The 14,631-nt window shown below is 50.5% G+C and overlaps 5 protein-coding genes across 5 annotated transcripts; 2 read left to right on the forward strand and 3 right to left on the reverse strand.

Annotated features, from left to right (window-relative positions):
- Nucleotides 1–364: 364 nt before the first annotated feature.
- Nucleotides 365–989, forward strand: FPRO_11863 (uncharacterized protein; the record flags this gene model as incomplete). The annotated part of the gene is made up of 4 exons (XM_031221385.1): nucleotides 365–399; nucleotides 457–614; nucleotides 673–844; nucleotides 905–989. The coding sequence occupies 4 exons, from the start codon at nucleotides 365–367 to the stop codon at nucleotides 987–989; spliced, it is 450 nt and encodes a 149-aa protein (XP_031086949.1).
- Nucleotides 990–1,265: 276 nt separating this feature from the next.
- FPRO_11864 (uncharacterized protein) lies at nucleotides 1,266–2,939 on the reverse strand (the record flags this gene model as incomplete). The annotated part of the gene is made up of 1 exon (XM_031221386.1): nucleotides 1,266–2,939. The coding sequence occupies one exon, from the start codon at nucleotides 2,937–2,939 to the stop codon at nucleotides 1,266–1,268; it is 1,674 nt and encodes a 557-aa protein (XP_031086950.1).
- Nucleotides 2,940–4,616: 1,677 nt separating this feature from the next.
- Nucleotides 4,617–8,891, forward strand: FPRO_11865 (uncharacterized protein; the record flags this gene model as incomplete). Its single annotated transcript, XM_031221387.1, has 2 exons — nucleotides 4,617–5,004; nucleotides 5,071–8,891. The coding sequence occupies 2 exons, from the start codon at nucleotides 4,617–4,619 to the stop codon at nucleotides 8,889–8,891; spliced, it is 4,209 nt and encodes a 1,402-aa protein (XP_031086951.1).
- A 499-nt stretch (nucleotides 8,892–9,390) lies between these two features.
- On the reverse strand, nucleotides 9,391–11,375 carry FPRO_11866 (uncharacterized protein; the record flags this gene model as incomplete). The annotated part of the gene is made up of 2 exons (XM_031221388.1): nucleotides 9,391–10,585; nucleotides 10,636–11,375. 2 exons carry the CDS (start codon nucleotides 11,373–11,375, stop codon nucleotides 9,391–9,393), a joined length of 1,935 nt encoding a protein of 644 aa, XP_031086952.1.
- An 829-nt stretch (nucleotides 11,376–12,204) lies between these two features.
- Nucleotides 12,205–13,095, reverse strand: FPRO_11867 (uncharacterized protein; the record flags this gene model as incomplete). Its single annotated transcript, XM_031221389.1, has 2 exons — nucleotides 12,205–12,812; nucleotides 12,882–13,095. 2 exons carry the CDS (start codon nucleotides 13,093–13,095, stop codon nucleotides 12,205–12,207), a joined length of 822 nt encoding a protein of 273 aa, XP_031086953.1.
- Between the last annotated feature and the right edge of the window lie 1,536 nt (nucleotides 13,096–14,631).

The following is a 14,631-nucleotide window of genomic DNA, read 5'->3' on the forward strand; positions in this document are numbered from 1 at the left end:
GAGTGGATGATGACTTGTCTTATACACACAGCACCTATTTACTGGACAGAATTGATATGTTTTCCCGCAACTGCCTGGGATTAGAACCCTCCGATTGTGCTTTATTGGCCATGGCATAGACTTGACTCGAGACAACGAGAATACCTTAGTCGGTGGATTGTTCCCCCTGGTGGAGCTAACCTGACTCTCCCGGACACGTTAGGTCCGTTCCGTTGGTAGTTTCATCATCCCGTTACTGGGAACCTATTAATCACTATTTAAGAACCACACCTTGACAAGACCGTACCAGCTCAACTCTTGCCATTACACAACTATCTAGCATTCAGTTTCATACTCCTCGTAGTCAACCCATCTTCTCTCCATCATGTCTCTCGTTCTTGAGCTCCCCGCTGAATACGGGTAAGGCGCAATCCCACTGTCTCAACCTCAACCTCAAACAACTGACACTCTTCTTAGCCTCGTCCTCGTGGCCGCCACATCCACCTTCTTCATCAACACTCTCCACGTTCTCCTCACTAGCAAGGCTCGCAAGCGAAGTGGTATCAAATACCCCGTCGCCTATGCTTCCAATGAGCTCGCTGAGAAGGACGCCGAGGCCTTCAAGTTCAACTGCGGTTTGTACCACCCACGAAACCCAAGTCTCAAGTCTCAAGTACTAACTCTCTTCTACAGCCCAGCGCTCGCACGCCAACTTCACCGAGAACCAGATCTCTTTCCTTGGTGCTCTTCTGATCTCTGGTCTTCGTTTCCCCGTTGCCTCTGCCGTTCTTGGTGCTGGCTGGGCCTTCTCTCGTGTATTCTACGCCATTGGCTACTCTGCTGGTGGCCCCAAGGGACGCTTGGGGTATGTATACCTACTGAGGCAGTCTCCATCTTGTGATATTTGCTAACTTGACGAACCTAGTGGCTCAATCGGCTCTTTCCTCTGCGATACGTCGCTCAAGTGCATGGCCGCCTATACTTCCATCATGTTTGCCCTGGGCAACTAAGTCGGACAGACGGACAGGTTTTGAAAAGATGTGATATATGCATGATATTAGTTTCTGTTTTACTTAACTAGACCTGCCACGAATTCCCCATCGTTGCTATTTCCTGCTTTTTGCTGTGACCATTAGACGCCTGCGTACATGTCAATCCATTAATACATGCAACTTGACCAATTCCAAAAAGAAATAAAGAAAATTAAATCATAATGCTCAATCGTAAATCTCATACCAAATCCCTATCCAACACCCTCCTGCATCCCGTACAAACATACATCAGCTTCACCTACGAAGCCTTCTCCTTCTTAGCTCCTGTCCTACGGTCGGGTTTTGCTCAGAATCTTGGACTGGCTGATTTTCATGCATCTCCACCTTGTCATCCTCTTCGGCCTCAGTAATGGACTCGATGCCATTGTTACCCAAGAGATAGTCTCCGTAATACTTCATCGCATTGAATATCTCTTCTCCCGTTGGAACAATGTGTTCTTTGGGAAGCAGAAAGCCGTAGCTACCGGTATCTCGAAGCTTGAGCTGGTAGCTGTAGTGGGCTCGCATTTCATGATAGAACCAGTCGACAGCTGATCCACCGCCAGATTCGATGCGAGACCAGTAACGACCACCGCTGAATTCGCGAGCTGAGACCGCACCCTCACACGCTGATGCGACCGTGTACGACTCTCCATTTGATAGACGGATAGACTTCGCAATACCTGCAGCAAGCTCTTCCAAATTCTCCAGATTGGGAGGGTCGACAGAGCAAGTGTAAGAGTAAGGATAGAGAATTTGCTGAGAGTATGAATGTAAATCAATCAAGCCGACAAATCGAACATTATTGTTCCAGGTTTGGTTCCGCGCCCAATCGGCAATGTGCACCGCTTCAACGGCCTGAAAAGGCTTCTCTCCTCCGTAACTCTCAGAGCATGGGTCCCGTTGAACCTGTGAGCCATCCCACTCGTACCCGTAAGCTCGGTCCAGGTCCAGTCCACGGCAAAACTGAAGGTTAGTCTGTTGTCGTGTTTTGCGCCAGAGCCGATCGATATGCCAGGTATACTCGAAACCGTCAGGGTTCGCAATTGGGAGGAAGACCAAGTCGAACTCATCCAACAGCTTTGTGATCATCCGTTCTTTACCATAGCTAGTGATGAAGGACCACGCCAGATAGTTGACAGTACTCGTTGAGATCCATTCGCGGGCATGAGAGCCGCCCATGATCATGATTGTTTTGCGCCGAGGCGCATCCGGTGCTGTGTTCGGAATCCCCACTCGCAGGGCAGGAATATTGCGGCCTTCGTATGACTTGCCGATGTTAATGTACTTGACGTAGGATGGAAACATAGCCTCAAGGAGACGCATCCATCTCATCACGACTGGCAGAGACTGGTAATCCTGGAAAAAGAGGTTGTCTCCAGGCGAAGAAGCGGCTTTGAGGACCGGAGGGGCGGGCTTGGGATCGTAATAAGCTGGGTTTCCTCCGATAGGCAGTGATTTATAGACGGCGGCGGCCAAATCCGGGATCAGAATCGAGTGCGATGCATGTAGCGTCTTGGGAAGCAAGCTCAGCAGAGGTCGAACCTCGTCAGCGTGTAGGCGGATGTCGACATAGTCATCGGTAAAGGCCCAGACATCGAGAAACAGTCGAGCAGCGGCATCGGCAAGGGCTCCCTCTTCGTGCGAGGTAGTGACGTTGAAGCGCAGGACCAACTGATTGAGGTATTGTGCGCGTAGTTGATTGATGACGGGCGGCGGGGTGTTTTTACTCGGATGACGTCCAAAGACGGTCTCGATAGCCTTGTCGCGAAGTTTAGAAAGGAAAGGGAATAGTCGTTTGTTCGCGTCATTATTATTATTCTCGTTATTTTGTAAATCTGGGACGGCACGATGTGTATCGATACCAGCGGCGTGGGCGCTGGAGGCCTGCAGAAGCAGCATACTCGCTGCCAGTAAAGGTAACCTCATCTTGCGTCTTATAAGAGAACGCGCAGCCGACTCGATCAATTGACACTGATTGCCTGAAGTGGCCGGGATTGGATTGGAGGACTATCAGCCCCCAGCTGAATATTTGACGATTTTGTATGACGGATATAGCGACAATTATCAATTTATGAGTGACGATGTTTGAAGATTACACTGCCTCTAGTTAGCCTGGATGATAACGCACGCAGCCTGACGCTTGTTGCTGGTTTATGTGGGGCTGACGTGGGAGTCATTATTGGTCCATCCATTCAGACAAGTATGTAGGTAAGGTAGTTTTTCACAAAGCGTTGGAAGCATCAGAATTGAAGCAAATAAAACAATACTGGATTTTAAGAACGTAGTCGGATACAACAAGCTGTTTATGCGAACATGTAAAAGAACTCATAAATGCTTAGTTTAATACGAAGTGACACAGAAATGGACATTGGGACCTCATTTATCACGAATCCTACCTATACAGCTTTTAACTGGTACCTAGTTGCACACATTTATATACTGGGATTCAAGGGCGATCTGAACAAGGACCAAGAATATGTCGCTTGAGTAATATAGCAAAATTACCTTATAACCATTATACAAAGACCAAGCCACCCATGTTGACACTTTCTCCATGTGGCGTGGCCTTGGGTATATTACGGGCAGGGAGATATTGAAACATGGAACACTTGTTCTTAGGACTCGCTAGTGCATATCAATAAACAATATGAAGTTATCGTTCATTTTTCAAAAACTGTCGAATCTATTTGCTGGCTTACTTACTCTGAGGCTGTCAGAGCAAGTTCGGATTCTCGGTCTCAGTTTCAAAAAAAATTTACGAGAAATAGTCTAGAATCAACATTTGTATCCATACTCTCTCGTCGACCTAATGATGCCAGAGGATACATCTAAGTGACCACCAGTGCTGATTATACTGTATATTACTGCCTAGGTACGTAAGTACTTAGGCTTACGTTGCGCGTATCGCCACGTTACAGACATACTGTCTACAATAGTCACCAGAGATGGGTAGATGGGATCAAAAGATATCAAAAAAGAAATGGTAGTGATGCCTAAGCTGTAATTTCAGCCCATACTTAGGACAATGTTTCTCGATCATCACCTCCTTACACCAGCCACACTAATAATCCAGCGGGCTAGCTTCTTTGCACCCGAAGGGCCTTTTACAGCGGGTCTTTCAGGAACCCCCTACTCCCAGCCGCATGCCTTACCTACTGTAGCAGTGGGTCTGGACACTGTGCATCGGTAGTCTGACATGCGCTGGGCTGGGCTGGGCTGGGCTGGGCTGGGTTAATTGAGGCTGCCACGACCAGCAGCCCCTGGCTTTGGTGGGAAAGCTCCCGCGGAAAGCGAATGCTCAATGGAAGTGATCGAAAACGGATCAACCTCCAACTACCTAACTACTAACCTAAGTACTAACTACTACGCTGCATCGACAACGCTCACAATCCGGACCTTTCACGCGACATTCACTCTTGCTGAATTCTTATCATCGATTTAGGCACCTCGAGTTGTCTCAATGAACACCACCGCGACTGGGTACCAGCCTTTCGCTTGGTAGGTCGTGAGACGCCTGCCGCCCTCAACTGGCACGCTCTCTCACCGACGTCGCCTGGTCTTGACAACGCCTGGGCTGGCTGCGTACCATGATCAGTCGCCGTTATGGCTTTTCGTCGCCGCCGAGGCAACTTGTCTGATGACACTGAAAAACGCCGACATACACTCTTCGAACCCAGCGCATCCGGCGATCTTCCTCCTCCAGTTCCTTCTCAGCCCGACCACAGCGATGACGACGGACAAGGACCTGGAGAGTCTTCCCACCCGCAGCAACCTCGTGAGTTAGCTCGCGAATCAACAACTAGCCGTCCTGAAGGCCTCCCCCAGAGTCAAACCGAGAGTCGCCCTGGAAGTCGCCCAGACACCCCTCCTATACAAGAAGAAAACAGCAAACATCATCGCTTCTCCGTCCTGCGTTTCCGAAACGCGAGTGATTCTCAACTGTCTCTACGAGCCAAGCAACAATCCGAGAAGCCGCCGCCCGTTCCGCGACGTAACACACCCCTATCTACCGTACTTCGAAGCTGGGACATGCTTAGCTAACATGTGTTCGACTTAGCACCCGAAATCATTACCACCGCTCCAACAAACGACTTCAATGGGCCGAGAAAGAAGTCGTCACGGATAGGCCTGACTGCCAGGTTCCGTCGCTCGACGGATTTACCCCGTGAGGACGTCAACACCAACAATGGAACGGGACGCCAGAAGACACTTCGGAAATCCTTTACTGATGACAGAAGGCGCCCCACGCTCGCTACACTGGAGGAACCTGAATCCCCGCGACCATCGACAACAGCTACAACAAGTAGTCCTAATGGTACAATCTTAACACCTCCAAACCGCCCTTCCGAGTCATCCAGGTCTGATGCTAGCTCCAACGATCGCTTGTCTCACCAGAGTTCGTCCTATCAGAGTCCGGAGACGACACCCAAGAAATCAGGCCCGTTCTTTCGATTGCGACGGCATAAGAAAGCACCAGAGCCTCTCTTTCCATTTGCGCATCTTCAACAGCAAGGAAAAGCACCCCCAGGCATTTCCTCGGCTTCATCCCTTGGAATTTCCACGACCCCACGTCCAGCTTCCGCCCAGAGCGGCCGAACAGCTGGCGGAAACACTACCAAAGGAGATTCCGATTTGAGGTCAGGCCAATCACCTGCGACTACTCTGGTGGCACCTGGGGGGATTCAGTCGGGGCATTCTTCACCCACTAGGGGCGATCTGTTGAGAGGAAGGTCCTCTACTATGAGTTCGATGGGCCGTGACTCTAATGACGATCACCTTCTACCGCCGACGACACGAACGTCGTCCTCTACTGGTCGTAAAAGCTTCGGTGATTTGTTTGGCCTCAGTCGTTTGCGGCAGAACTCAGAACTTAGTCGCCAGGGCACGATGACTCCTACGACCCCCGGTTCCATTGGATCTAAAAACAACTCACTCCAGCTTGCCAGGGACTCCTTTGTTCTTCCAGAACGCAATGAAGATGAATCACCTGCCAAGTACCTTGCGCGGGTCGAAGAAGTTGCCAGCCGAGGCATCATTGCTGCGACTCTTTCAAAAAGCGCTGATCCATTCATGACTTCAGTCCTTCGGAGCTACATGCGCAGTTTTAGCTTCTTTGGTGATCCTATGGATATGGCTATTCGGAAACTGCTCATGGAAGCTGAGCTACCTAAGGAAACACAGCAGATCGACCGCTGCTTACAAGCGTTTGCTAACCGCTATCATGAGTGTAACCCAGGCATTTACTCATCGCCTGATCAGGCGTACTTCATTGCATTTTCCCTACTCATTCTACATACCGATGTTTTCAACAAGAATAACAAGCACAAAATGCAAAAAGCTGATTACCTGAAGAACACAAACGGAGAGGGCATATTTGACGACATTCTGGAATGTTTTTATGATAACATAACTTATACCCCTTTTATTCACGTTGAGGATGATTTAGACCCTACAAGCGACCGCTATGCTTCACATAAATCTCGACGAAAACCTCTGATCTCCTCTACAGTAAACGACCCCGCAAAACGAGCTGTCAAGGAGCCTATCGATCCCTATACCCTGATCTTGGACGGAAGCCTTGATGCTCTGAGACCAAACTTGAAAGATGCCATGGAGCTGGAGGATCACTACAATTACCTAGGCTCTGCGACTAGCCTGAACTTGAAGGACTTGCAGAAAACGTTTTTTAGAACAGGTGTACTGCAGATCGTGTCGGCCCGGTCTCGACCCGACGCTTTCATGACGGAACAGACAGCTAGCAACCCGGCCGAGGCACATCCCGGTATCGTCGACATCAAGGTCACCAAGGTTGGATTACTTTGGCGGAAAGAGGCGAAGAAACGCAAGGCAAGGTCTCCGTGGCAGGAATGGGGCGCCATTCTTACTGGGGCGCAGCTCTACTTCTTCCGCAACACAGGCTGGGTGAAGTCTCTAATGCATCAGTATGAGAACCACATCAAGGCGGGACATGATGGAACACCGTTGATATTCACACCTCCACTTCAAGAGTTCAAACCAGACGGTCTCATGTCAACTTATGCTGCCGTGGCCCTCCATGATACGGCGTATAAGAAGCACAAGAACGCTTTCGTCTACGTGCGGCAGGGTGGTCTAGAAGAAGTGCTATTGGCAGATAATGAAGAAGAAATGAACGACTGGCTCGCGAAACTCAATTATGCTGCCGCCTTCCGGACTACGGGTGTTAAGATGCGTGGTGTCATTGGCGGCAACTATGACGGACAGAGTCGCCGAGGTTTACGTCGATTGGATAGCGCTGATGCTGCCACTCTCATCCAGACACCAACCGGGCCAGTGTCAATCGCGAGGAGTCGAATAGACCATAAAATGGCCGAAGATATCTCAGCTGCTCGAAGAGACGTGATGAAGCAGAAGATTGCTGAAGCAGATGAACATGTGCAGGAGATTCAGAAACAGCTGGAGCACCAGCTCAGGAACGCACGCCACCTGCTAATCCTCGCGCCCATCCAGCCAAGAACGAGGGAACAGCTTTTATCTGCTGCTGCACGGATATCCGCTCAGCTCAAGTGGACGCGTCAAGATATGTGGAAACACAAATGCCACCGTGATATCTTGATACAGGATCTCGAAGAAGAACACCCATCCTCGACCTTTACTCCTACCAAGCAACAGTCAAACCGACTTTCACAGAGAACAGGGTCACCTACGCCACGGGGCAACGTGGGACGTAGAGGATCGCGGTCAACGCATCATTCTGGAACCGAGGCCGGCCCAAGAACACCCACCGAGCCTCAGGTCGTCCAAGTCCCTAACACAGCCGAAGTCACAGAGGATGTCGATTCACCTCTGGACCAGGTCTTCACAACACCTCCTCAGAGTGCCACTAAACGCCGGCATAGCTCACGCGATCTCTCCTTTGTTCGACCAGAAGCTGCTAGCACCAGGCATGGGTCAATATCTAGTATCGCCCAGTCTCCCATAGCATCCCTCCCTTCCACACCGCTAGCAAAACCCCCTTCGGCCCAAGATGAAAGTAACAAGCCGCCATTGCGCAAGGAGGACGACGGAAACCATGATCCTGACGCTGATGAACAAGACTTCCTGGAGCAGGCCGGCCTACTTGAGCAACGACCCAGCCGTGACCCTACAGACAAAGCAACTGTTTCAACAGGTGCTGATGTACCTGGGGAGTCTGGGACATCCACAGACAAGGGTGACAGGAGCAAAATTCGCCGCAGTCTCCAACGCACTCTTCGAGAGGGCGCTGGGCATCTCTCGCACCACCGTGGCAGCCGCAAGGGCAAGGAGGTCGCTGGGTCAGGGGAAGAATCGACCCAAGAGCATCAACTTTCCAGAGGCACGGGGAGCTTCGTGGTGCATGGTAAGAAAGCATCAGTCATTAACTTCGGTGATGGCCTGCAGAATATGACCCACGATGAGAAAATCCGTGCTCGAAAGTCCTCACAGCAGCAAGATCCTCAGCTGTCGCCAATGCCTAGTGGGCCAGAGGATGAAGACTTCTACTCTGCCGTTGGTGTGCCGGTGGAGTCGAGCGAGCGTAGGGAATCCATCGCAAGTGCAAGCACTGCAACCGCACGAAGCTTCCGCGAACTGCATAGGAAGTATTCGACCGCCCAAGCAGCTAGAAGCACATCAGCTGGCGGTAGATTAACAATACCGTCGGATACGGAGAGTGAGGTTGCAGTCAGCTTCTCAGATGGGCGCCGCAGTCCCCTGCCTCCTATGGAGACAGAGACGGACGAGGAGTCAGACGGTGCCGGTTTAAGAAGAGGCCGAAGCATCAAGAAGGACGATCTTGACAGTCGAGACTCGGATTCTGAGTCACTTCAGGATATAGAGCAGCTTCCGAGCCGGCCCATGCAGCCCGTTAACGCCTGATACTGGGAAGATATGGAGGGCTCTCGTGTGGAGTATAGTCCGCGCGTATGACGTTTATTTATATAGAATTGGGGCTTGCTGGGACGGGCGTTGTGAATACCTTCGTTTTATACTTGTGTTATCGAGTGGCCACAGAAGAAGCAGACGTGAGATGCCGAGCGTGGTGGACTCATGTCAAGGGGGTGATGACGTGGACATATGTTTCTAGATATTCTATAGTGGTCGAGGCCTTTTGTTCATTTGTACTCGCTTGCACCAGGGTTTGGGCAGAGCATTAAAAGTCAGCGTTAGAAATCAATCTTTGATTTTTCAGTCGAATCGAAATTGAGTGAATGTGCATACATAACATCATCCATTCTTTTGACTTTGATGACAGCCAGGGGGAATTGCACCGATAGAGCCAGGGCGTATACATGGATGGAAAACCCATATCAGTGGTCAAGAATATCATACTGAAACAGAGTAATATATGCATATGCAGTATCCGTAAACTGCTGTACTATTTCTTACCCTTCTTCTTCTTCTTGGAGGGCGGAGGCGCCTTCTCAACCTTGACACCTCCTCCGCCTACAAGCTCCAGAGTCTCCTCTTCCTTCACGATTCCTCCCTGTGTTGAATCAACAGCCTTCTTCTTACCCTTCTTGCCCTTGGGGCGGTACGAGCTTCTGTCACGCAAAGGCAGCCAGCGCTCAGGGTCGGGCTTGGTACCCTCGACATAGTTCTTGGGAAGGCGGATCTTTCTGCGTCGCTTGCTTGTCTTTTCGGATGGTCCTGAAGGAGCGGAGCGCTTCAAAGTTGAGAAACCTGTCTTACTGGCTGCGGTGGCAACACCAGCGCTGAGGAGAGCTGTTACATCGATGCCCTCGATAAGCGAATCCACGGGAGGGAGGTTCTGGAGGTGCTTTTCCACACGAGAGGGGTTTGAGGGAGCCAAGGATGCGACAAGGCCAGCTGCAGCAATGTCCGAGCCCTTCCGCTCATCGATTAGTTTCTGGAATGAAGTGCCCGCGAGTTGCAAATCCTGGGCGTTGGATGACTTCATTAGTTCGATGCCAGCCTCTTCGAGGAGTGAGACAGCTGAGCTAGCCGGGCGTGACTGCCAGTATGTAGCGGCCTTGACAAGTTCAGCCTTTGCCGAAGATTCCCGCCCCTGTGTCCTCAAAAGGGTCACAGTAAGGGCAACAAGACCAGAGCTGAATCGAGCATTTTGAGAATCATCAGTCTCGTTCTTTTCGAGACGCTGGAGGAAAGACTCAAGAATAGACAGAGCAGAGCCTACTTTTCCTTCATTGAGTTGTATTTGCACAATAGTTAACACTAGACCGACATCATGTGGTCTCTTCTGGGTCAGTCCTTGTAAATTGTTCAGAAGTTGCTTCCCGGATGTTCCTTGTGCGCTGGCGGCAGCGTTAAGAACAGAGAGGATGCTAGTTTCAGCAGCTGTCAAGGGATGTTTTGCTTCGGCGAGAAGGGCATCTGTGCGACGCTTGACTCCGGCACCCTTGAGGATTTGCAAGTCGACGGTTAGTCGGTTGCGTCGCAAGATATCAGACTGGTGCTGGAAGAGCTTGGCATTTCTTGCCTCGGCCGTCAGGGTCGAGAATCTTCGCTCGAGAAGATAGGGGTTCTCATCCTTTGGCTCCAAAGTGACCAGGTTGTTGCCAATTATTAGTGCCAGATCGGGATCTTCTTCTCTGCCCATGATAGTCAGTTCAGCCCTGAGCATAATTGCAGTAAAACCTACTTTGCGCTTGATAGAGAGTTATAGAGATCGAGAGCCTCCTTGAGCTTGCCCAACTTGGCAAAGACGTAGGCCTGCTGTGCAAGAATCGGCCGCATTTCCGCCTGCTTGTCCTCATCTGTCAAATCATCGGAGGCATCACACAGTCGACTTGCACGCTGCAATAGATCGGCTGCAGTCTCAAGAGAGCCGTGGGCAATATGTGCACATGCAGCGTTATAACACAGTTCAAATCCATCAGAGTCTTGGACGGAAATCTTGTCAGTGACCGAGTATCCCAACCAACTAGACTGGGCAAAAGCGGCCCGAAGGTTGATGCTGATATCGTTCTCCTCATCTGCGGGATGGGTGTCGAGTAGACGACTGTAGATGTTGCAAGCCTCATCGAAGCGCTCAGCACGGTAAGCAACTTGTGCGGCAACATGCTGTAGACTCCTCTTCTTCTCTAGACCGAAAGCCTGAAGGACAGAAGTAGCCTCATGAAGCTTCCCCGTCTTGTAGAGAGCATAGGCATGTTCGAGGGCAATTCGTGCGTGGAGGGCGGGGGAGCCATCAGCAATGGCGCGCAAAGCATCGTCGAATCGATCGAGCTTCAGCAAGGCAATGATACGGGTGTGTTGGCTGTCGACATCGTTCTTGTTAGCTTTGAGTGCAGCGTTGGCAATCTTGAGGGCCTCGTCGTGATCTTCGACGGAGGATTGGCGCAACAAGGCGCTGAGGGCGGCAGCAGGGTCTTGAGGCATGATGGCGATGCTATCAAGACGAAGGCATATCCGTGAGGGGTCACGTCGATAGCAACACGGTTAGATGGGGAGGGAATGGGGTGAGACCAGAGAGAGAATCGGTTGTATCTTGTGCGTTTTCGATGCTCTTCGCTCGTGGTCGTGGTCGAGCTCAATGCGATGACCTGTCGTGTGTTCGTCCAGTCCAGTCCAGTCCAGTCGTGATGCTGGCGGGGCAGTTTTGGACAGCGGGGCACAGTAGAAGAATTCTAAGCTCTTTCTGTGGCTTTGCAGCCTCGACAGTGTCCTGCACAGTGCAGAAAGTATACTCGTACTAACCTAAGGACCTTTATATTCCGTATATAGGTACTAAGGTAGGTAGGTTTTTTATATGGGAAGGAAAATGAGAAAACATCATGCAAAAAAAAATTTCAAATGCATTCGTCACTACTTTTGATTCTTCCTCAATGAACTTATTCGTGATGCAAGTTGATAGGTATTTATGTCTTAAATACTTGGCTGTATGAATACGTTGTAGGATGGATAAGCTAAAGCCGACAAGCTCTTTATGTGTACAAAGGTGTATACAATATGAAATTGGGTTCGTAGCCACTAATTTATATTCTTCAGTTCCTTACCTTATCTAGGAGGGCTTTTCAGTCCCCTCGAGAGTGGCTCAGTCGAGGGTGTTCTTTCATTGGTGTGCGTAATGAGAACAAGATCTCACTCAAGCCGACGGAGTAACAGCTTCAATATTGTAAGGGTAGACAATCAAGAAACAACAATATCCATATACATCATCGGGTATCATATACATGAAATCCAAGTCAAAAGTAGCTTTCGCCAGTCATCAGCGCCTGAAAGGATTCCACCATTTCTTACGCACTGGTGCCTCTTGGGCATGGTAGGCATACAATGGATAAGCGGCCATGTTCTCATATTCCTCCAAAGGCATCTGCTTCGACAAGCGCCGCCTGATCTCTCCCAGCTTGGTGGAATCCGAAGCAATGGTCACTATGGAGACTCGGTTATGAGGCCCTTTTATTTCCGGCGAGTGCCGGCTGGTCGAACCATGTTGATAATGCCGCCGATCGGAGGACGTACGTCTCCGGCTATGGCTATGGCTCGTGGACTTCTTGCCTCTGGTCTTGTCACGCTTAGACCGCTCTTCTGTTGACCGTCTCTTAGACTTGGTTCCGGCTTTCTGGCTATGACGGCGGGATCTCTGTCGTCCTCTGCTCACGATGCTACCCCGTGAACTGGAACTTGAAGTTGATCCTACTCTGGTTGACAAGTCACTCATCGCGCGAACGGCGTCTAGACTTGAGCCCGTGGATAGAGCTAGAAGAGACTCGCAATTGATCGGCTGTCCTTTAGGGTCATGAAATGAGCGGACTACGTCGGCCAGGGTGTTTGTGAGTTTCCTCACAATGCGTCTAAGAGCCGATCGTGCAGGAGCTGGGACAGGCTTCAGAATAACAACTCATGCATTTAAATACGAAACTAATGCAGATAGAAGTGACTTACCATCACCTTTTTCAAACCGAGAACCATCTTGTGAAAGTCGCGAAGCATATTCTCGACGCACTCGAGCTCTGTCAGACCGAAGTGAGGTGCTCAGTGTCGAGCGAGTCTCACTCAATGTCGCCGAATCCTCATCCTTAGGGAAGCCTTTGAGAAGAGACAGGCACTTGGTGTAAGTGCCTAACAGGGAGTTGACAGCAGTTCCGAAATTACCCATAGTTGTTTACGAGTAGCAACTCGAGGTGCGTCGCGTCGCTGGTCAAAGTCACGGCTTGCAACATACAGGCCCGAGATCACTCCATCAGTAGTTACCGTGTGCATTGGTAGTTCGCAGGTGGCAAGGAGTTGCCTGTCCCAAGAGACTGCACGTGGGCAAAGAAATCCTCCAGAGCCCACTGCTAACCACCTTGAGCTACATACAGTAGAGCCAGGGGTGCCAGGGGTCAAGGCTTCTTACTTCTGCTGTGCTTTTGCTGCAGCACATAACCCACCCTGATGGCCGTTACGTACTGATATGTATGTATGTATGTATGTATGTACCTACCTCTCTATACAGTTCAGGCTGTTCTCAATTGCTATGTACGTTTCAGGGTTGATGGAGATGAATTTGAATTTGGCATGACCCATAGCAAAGATGGGGCCTTGGACAATCTCACTTAGTCCACCGGTTCCAACCGGCCTTGATGTTCAATTTGGAGGTCCATGCCCGTACTGAGCAGGACAACGCGAATTGCTATGTATGGTTTGCAAGGAACCAACCTCTGATCAGAACCTGGGGAGGGATCACATGCGTGCGGGCAACTTGGTCGATAACCTTGCATCAACAGTAGGGCGCCGATAAGGCCTACATACCGACCGTACCACGCACGACCTCTAACTTACATGCATCCGATAACTATCTGAAACACCTGGGACCCAGGGGGGCATGGAGGAAGAGGCCATCTCATGCAACGAGTCAAGAGCACATCACTTTTCTCGACCGCATTTTGGGGGCTCCCTCTTCTAAAGTATGAGTATGTACCTACACAAAACCCACGGGACAGTACACCGACAAAGTCATCCAATCCGATGACGGGTTTGCCCTCCCGCCCATTGCCATCGGGTCCCTCCCGCTATTATTATTTAGTTAGCTACGGACCGGGGGCCCGCCAGACCGGAGAGGTGACTGAGTAGCGAGTAGGCGAGGAGGTAGGGTAGGGAGGGACGGATAAGGGCCATTCACATTCATAATTTTATAGGTACTACCTAGTAGTTAATGGACGGGTACGGGTGCGGGAACTACCCCCCAAGAGTCAAATTTTGTCACTCCCGTCCAAAGAAAGTGGCAGGCTTGGCAACAAAGAGGGTGTGGGGGTGGGCCAGCCAGAGGAGGTCTGCTAATCTGTGAGACCCCATGCAGATGCTTCCATCAATCACCATTGCGATTCCGGCCACGATCACAATCATTGCGCAAGGGCCCTGGTTGATACATACATGCAGTATGTATCAACTCTTGAGTCTTTGACTTCTTGCGCCCGCCCGTCACAGATCGCGTGGCCGCCCTCCAACGCGACTCGTCTCGACTTTCTGCCTCTTGATAGTCTCCGTCTCGACCTTGATCAAGTCGATGGCTTCAGGGACCAAGTCTCAAGGGCCAATGGGAACTGGGAAAAGGGTGCGGCACGATCAGCCAAGCTTTTCGTGTCAGAGTTGAGACATTTTGTTTATCAATCGGACTCTGATGTGGGATATGTACATATCTTCTCGTAGTTTC

The sequence above is a fragment of the Fusarium proliferatum genome (genome assembly GCF_900067095.1).
Source record: "Fusarium proliferatum ET1 genome assembly, contig: FPRO_scaffold010, whole genome shotgun sequence".
Taxonomy (NCBI): Eukaryota; Fungi; Ascomycota; class Sordariomycetes; order Hypocreales; family Nectriaceae; genus Fusarium; species Fusarium proliferatum.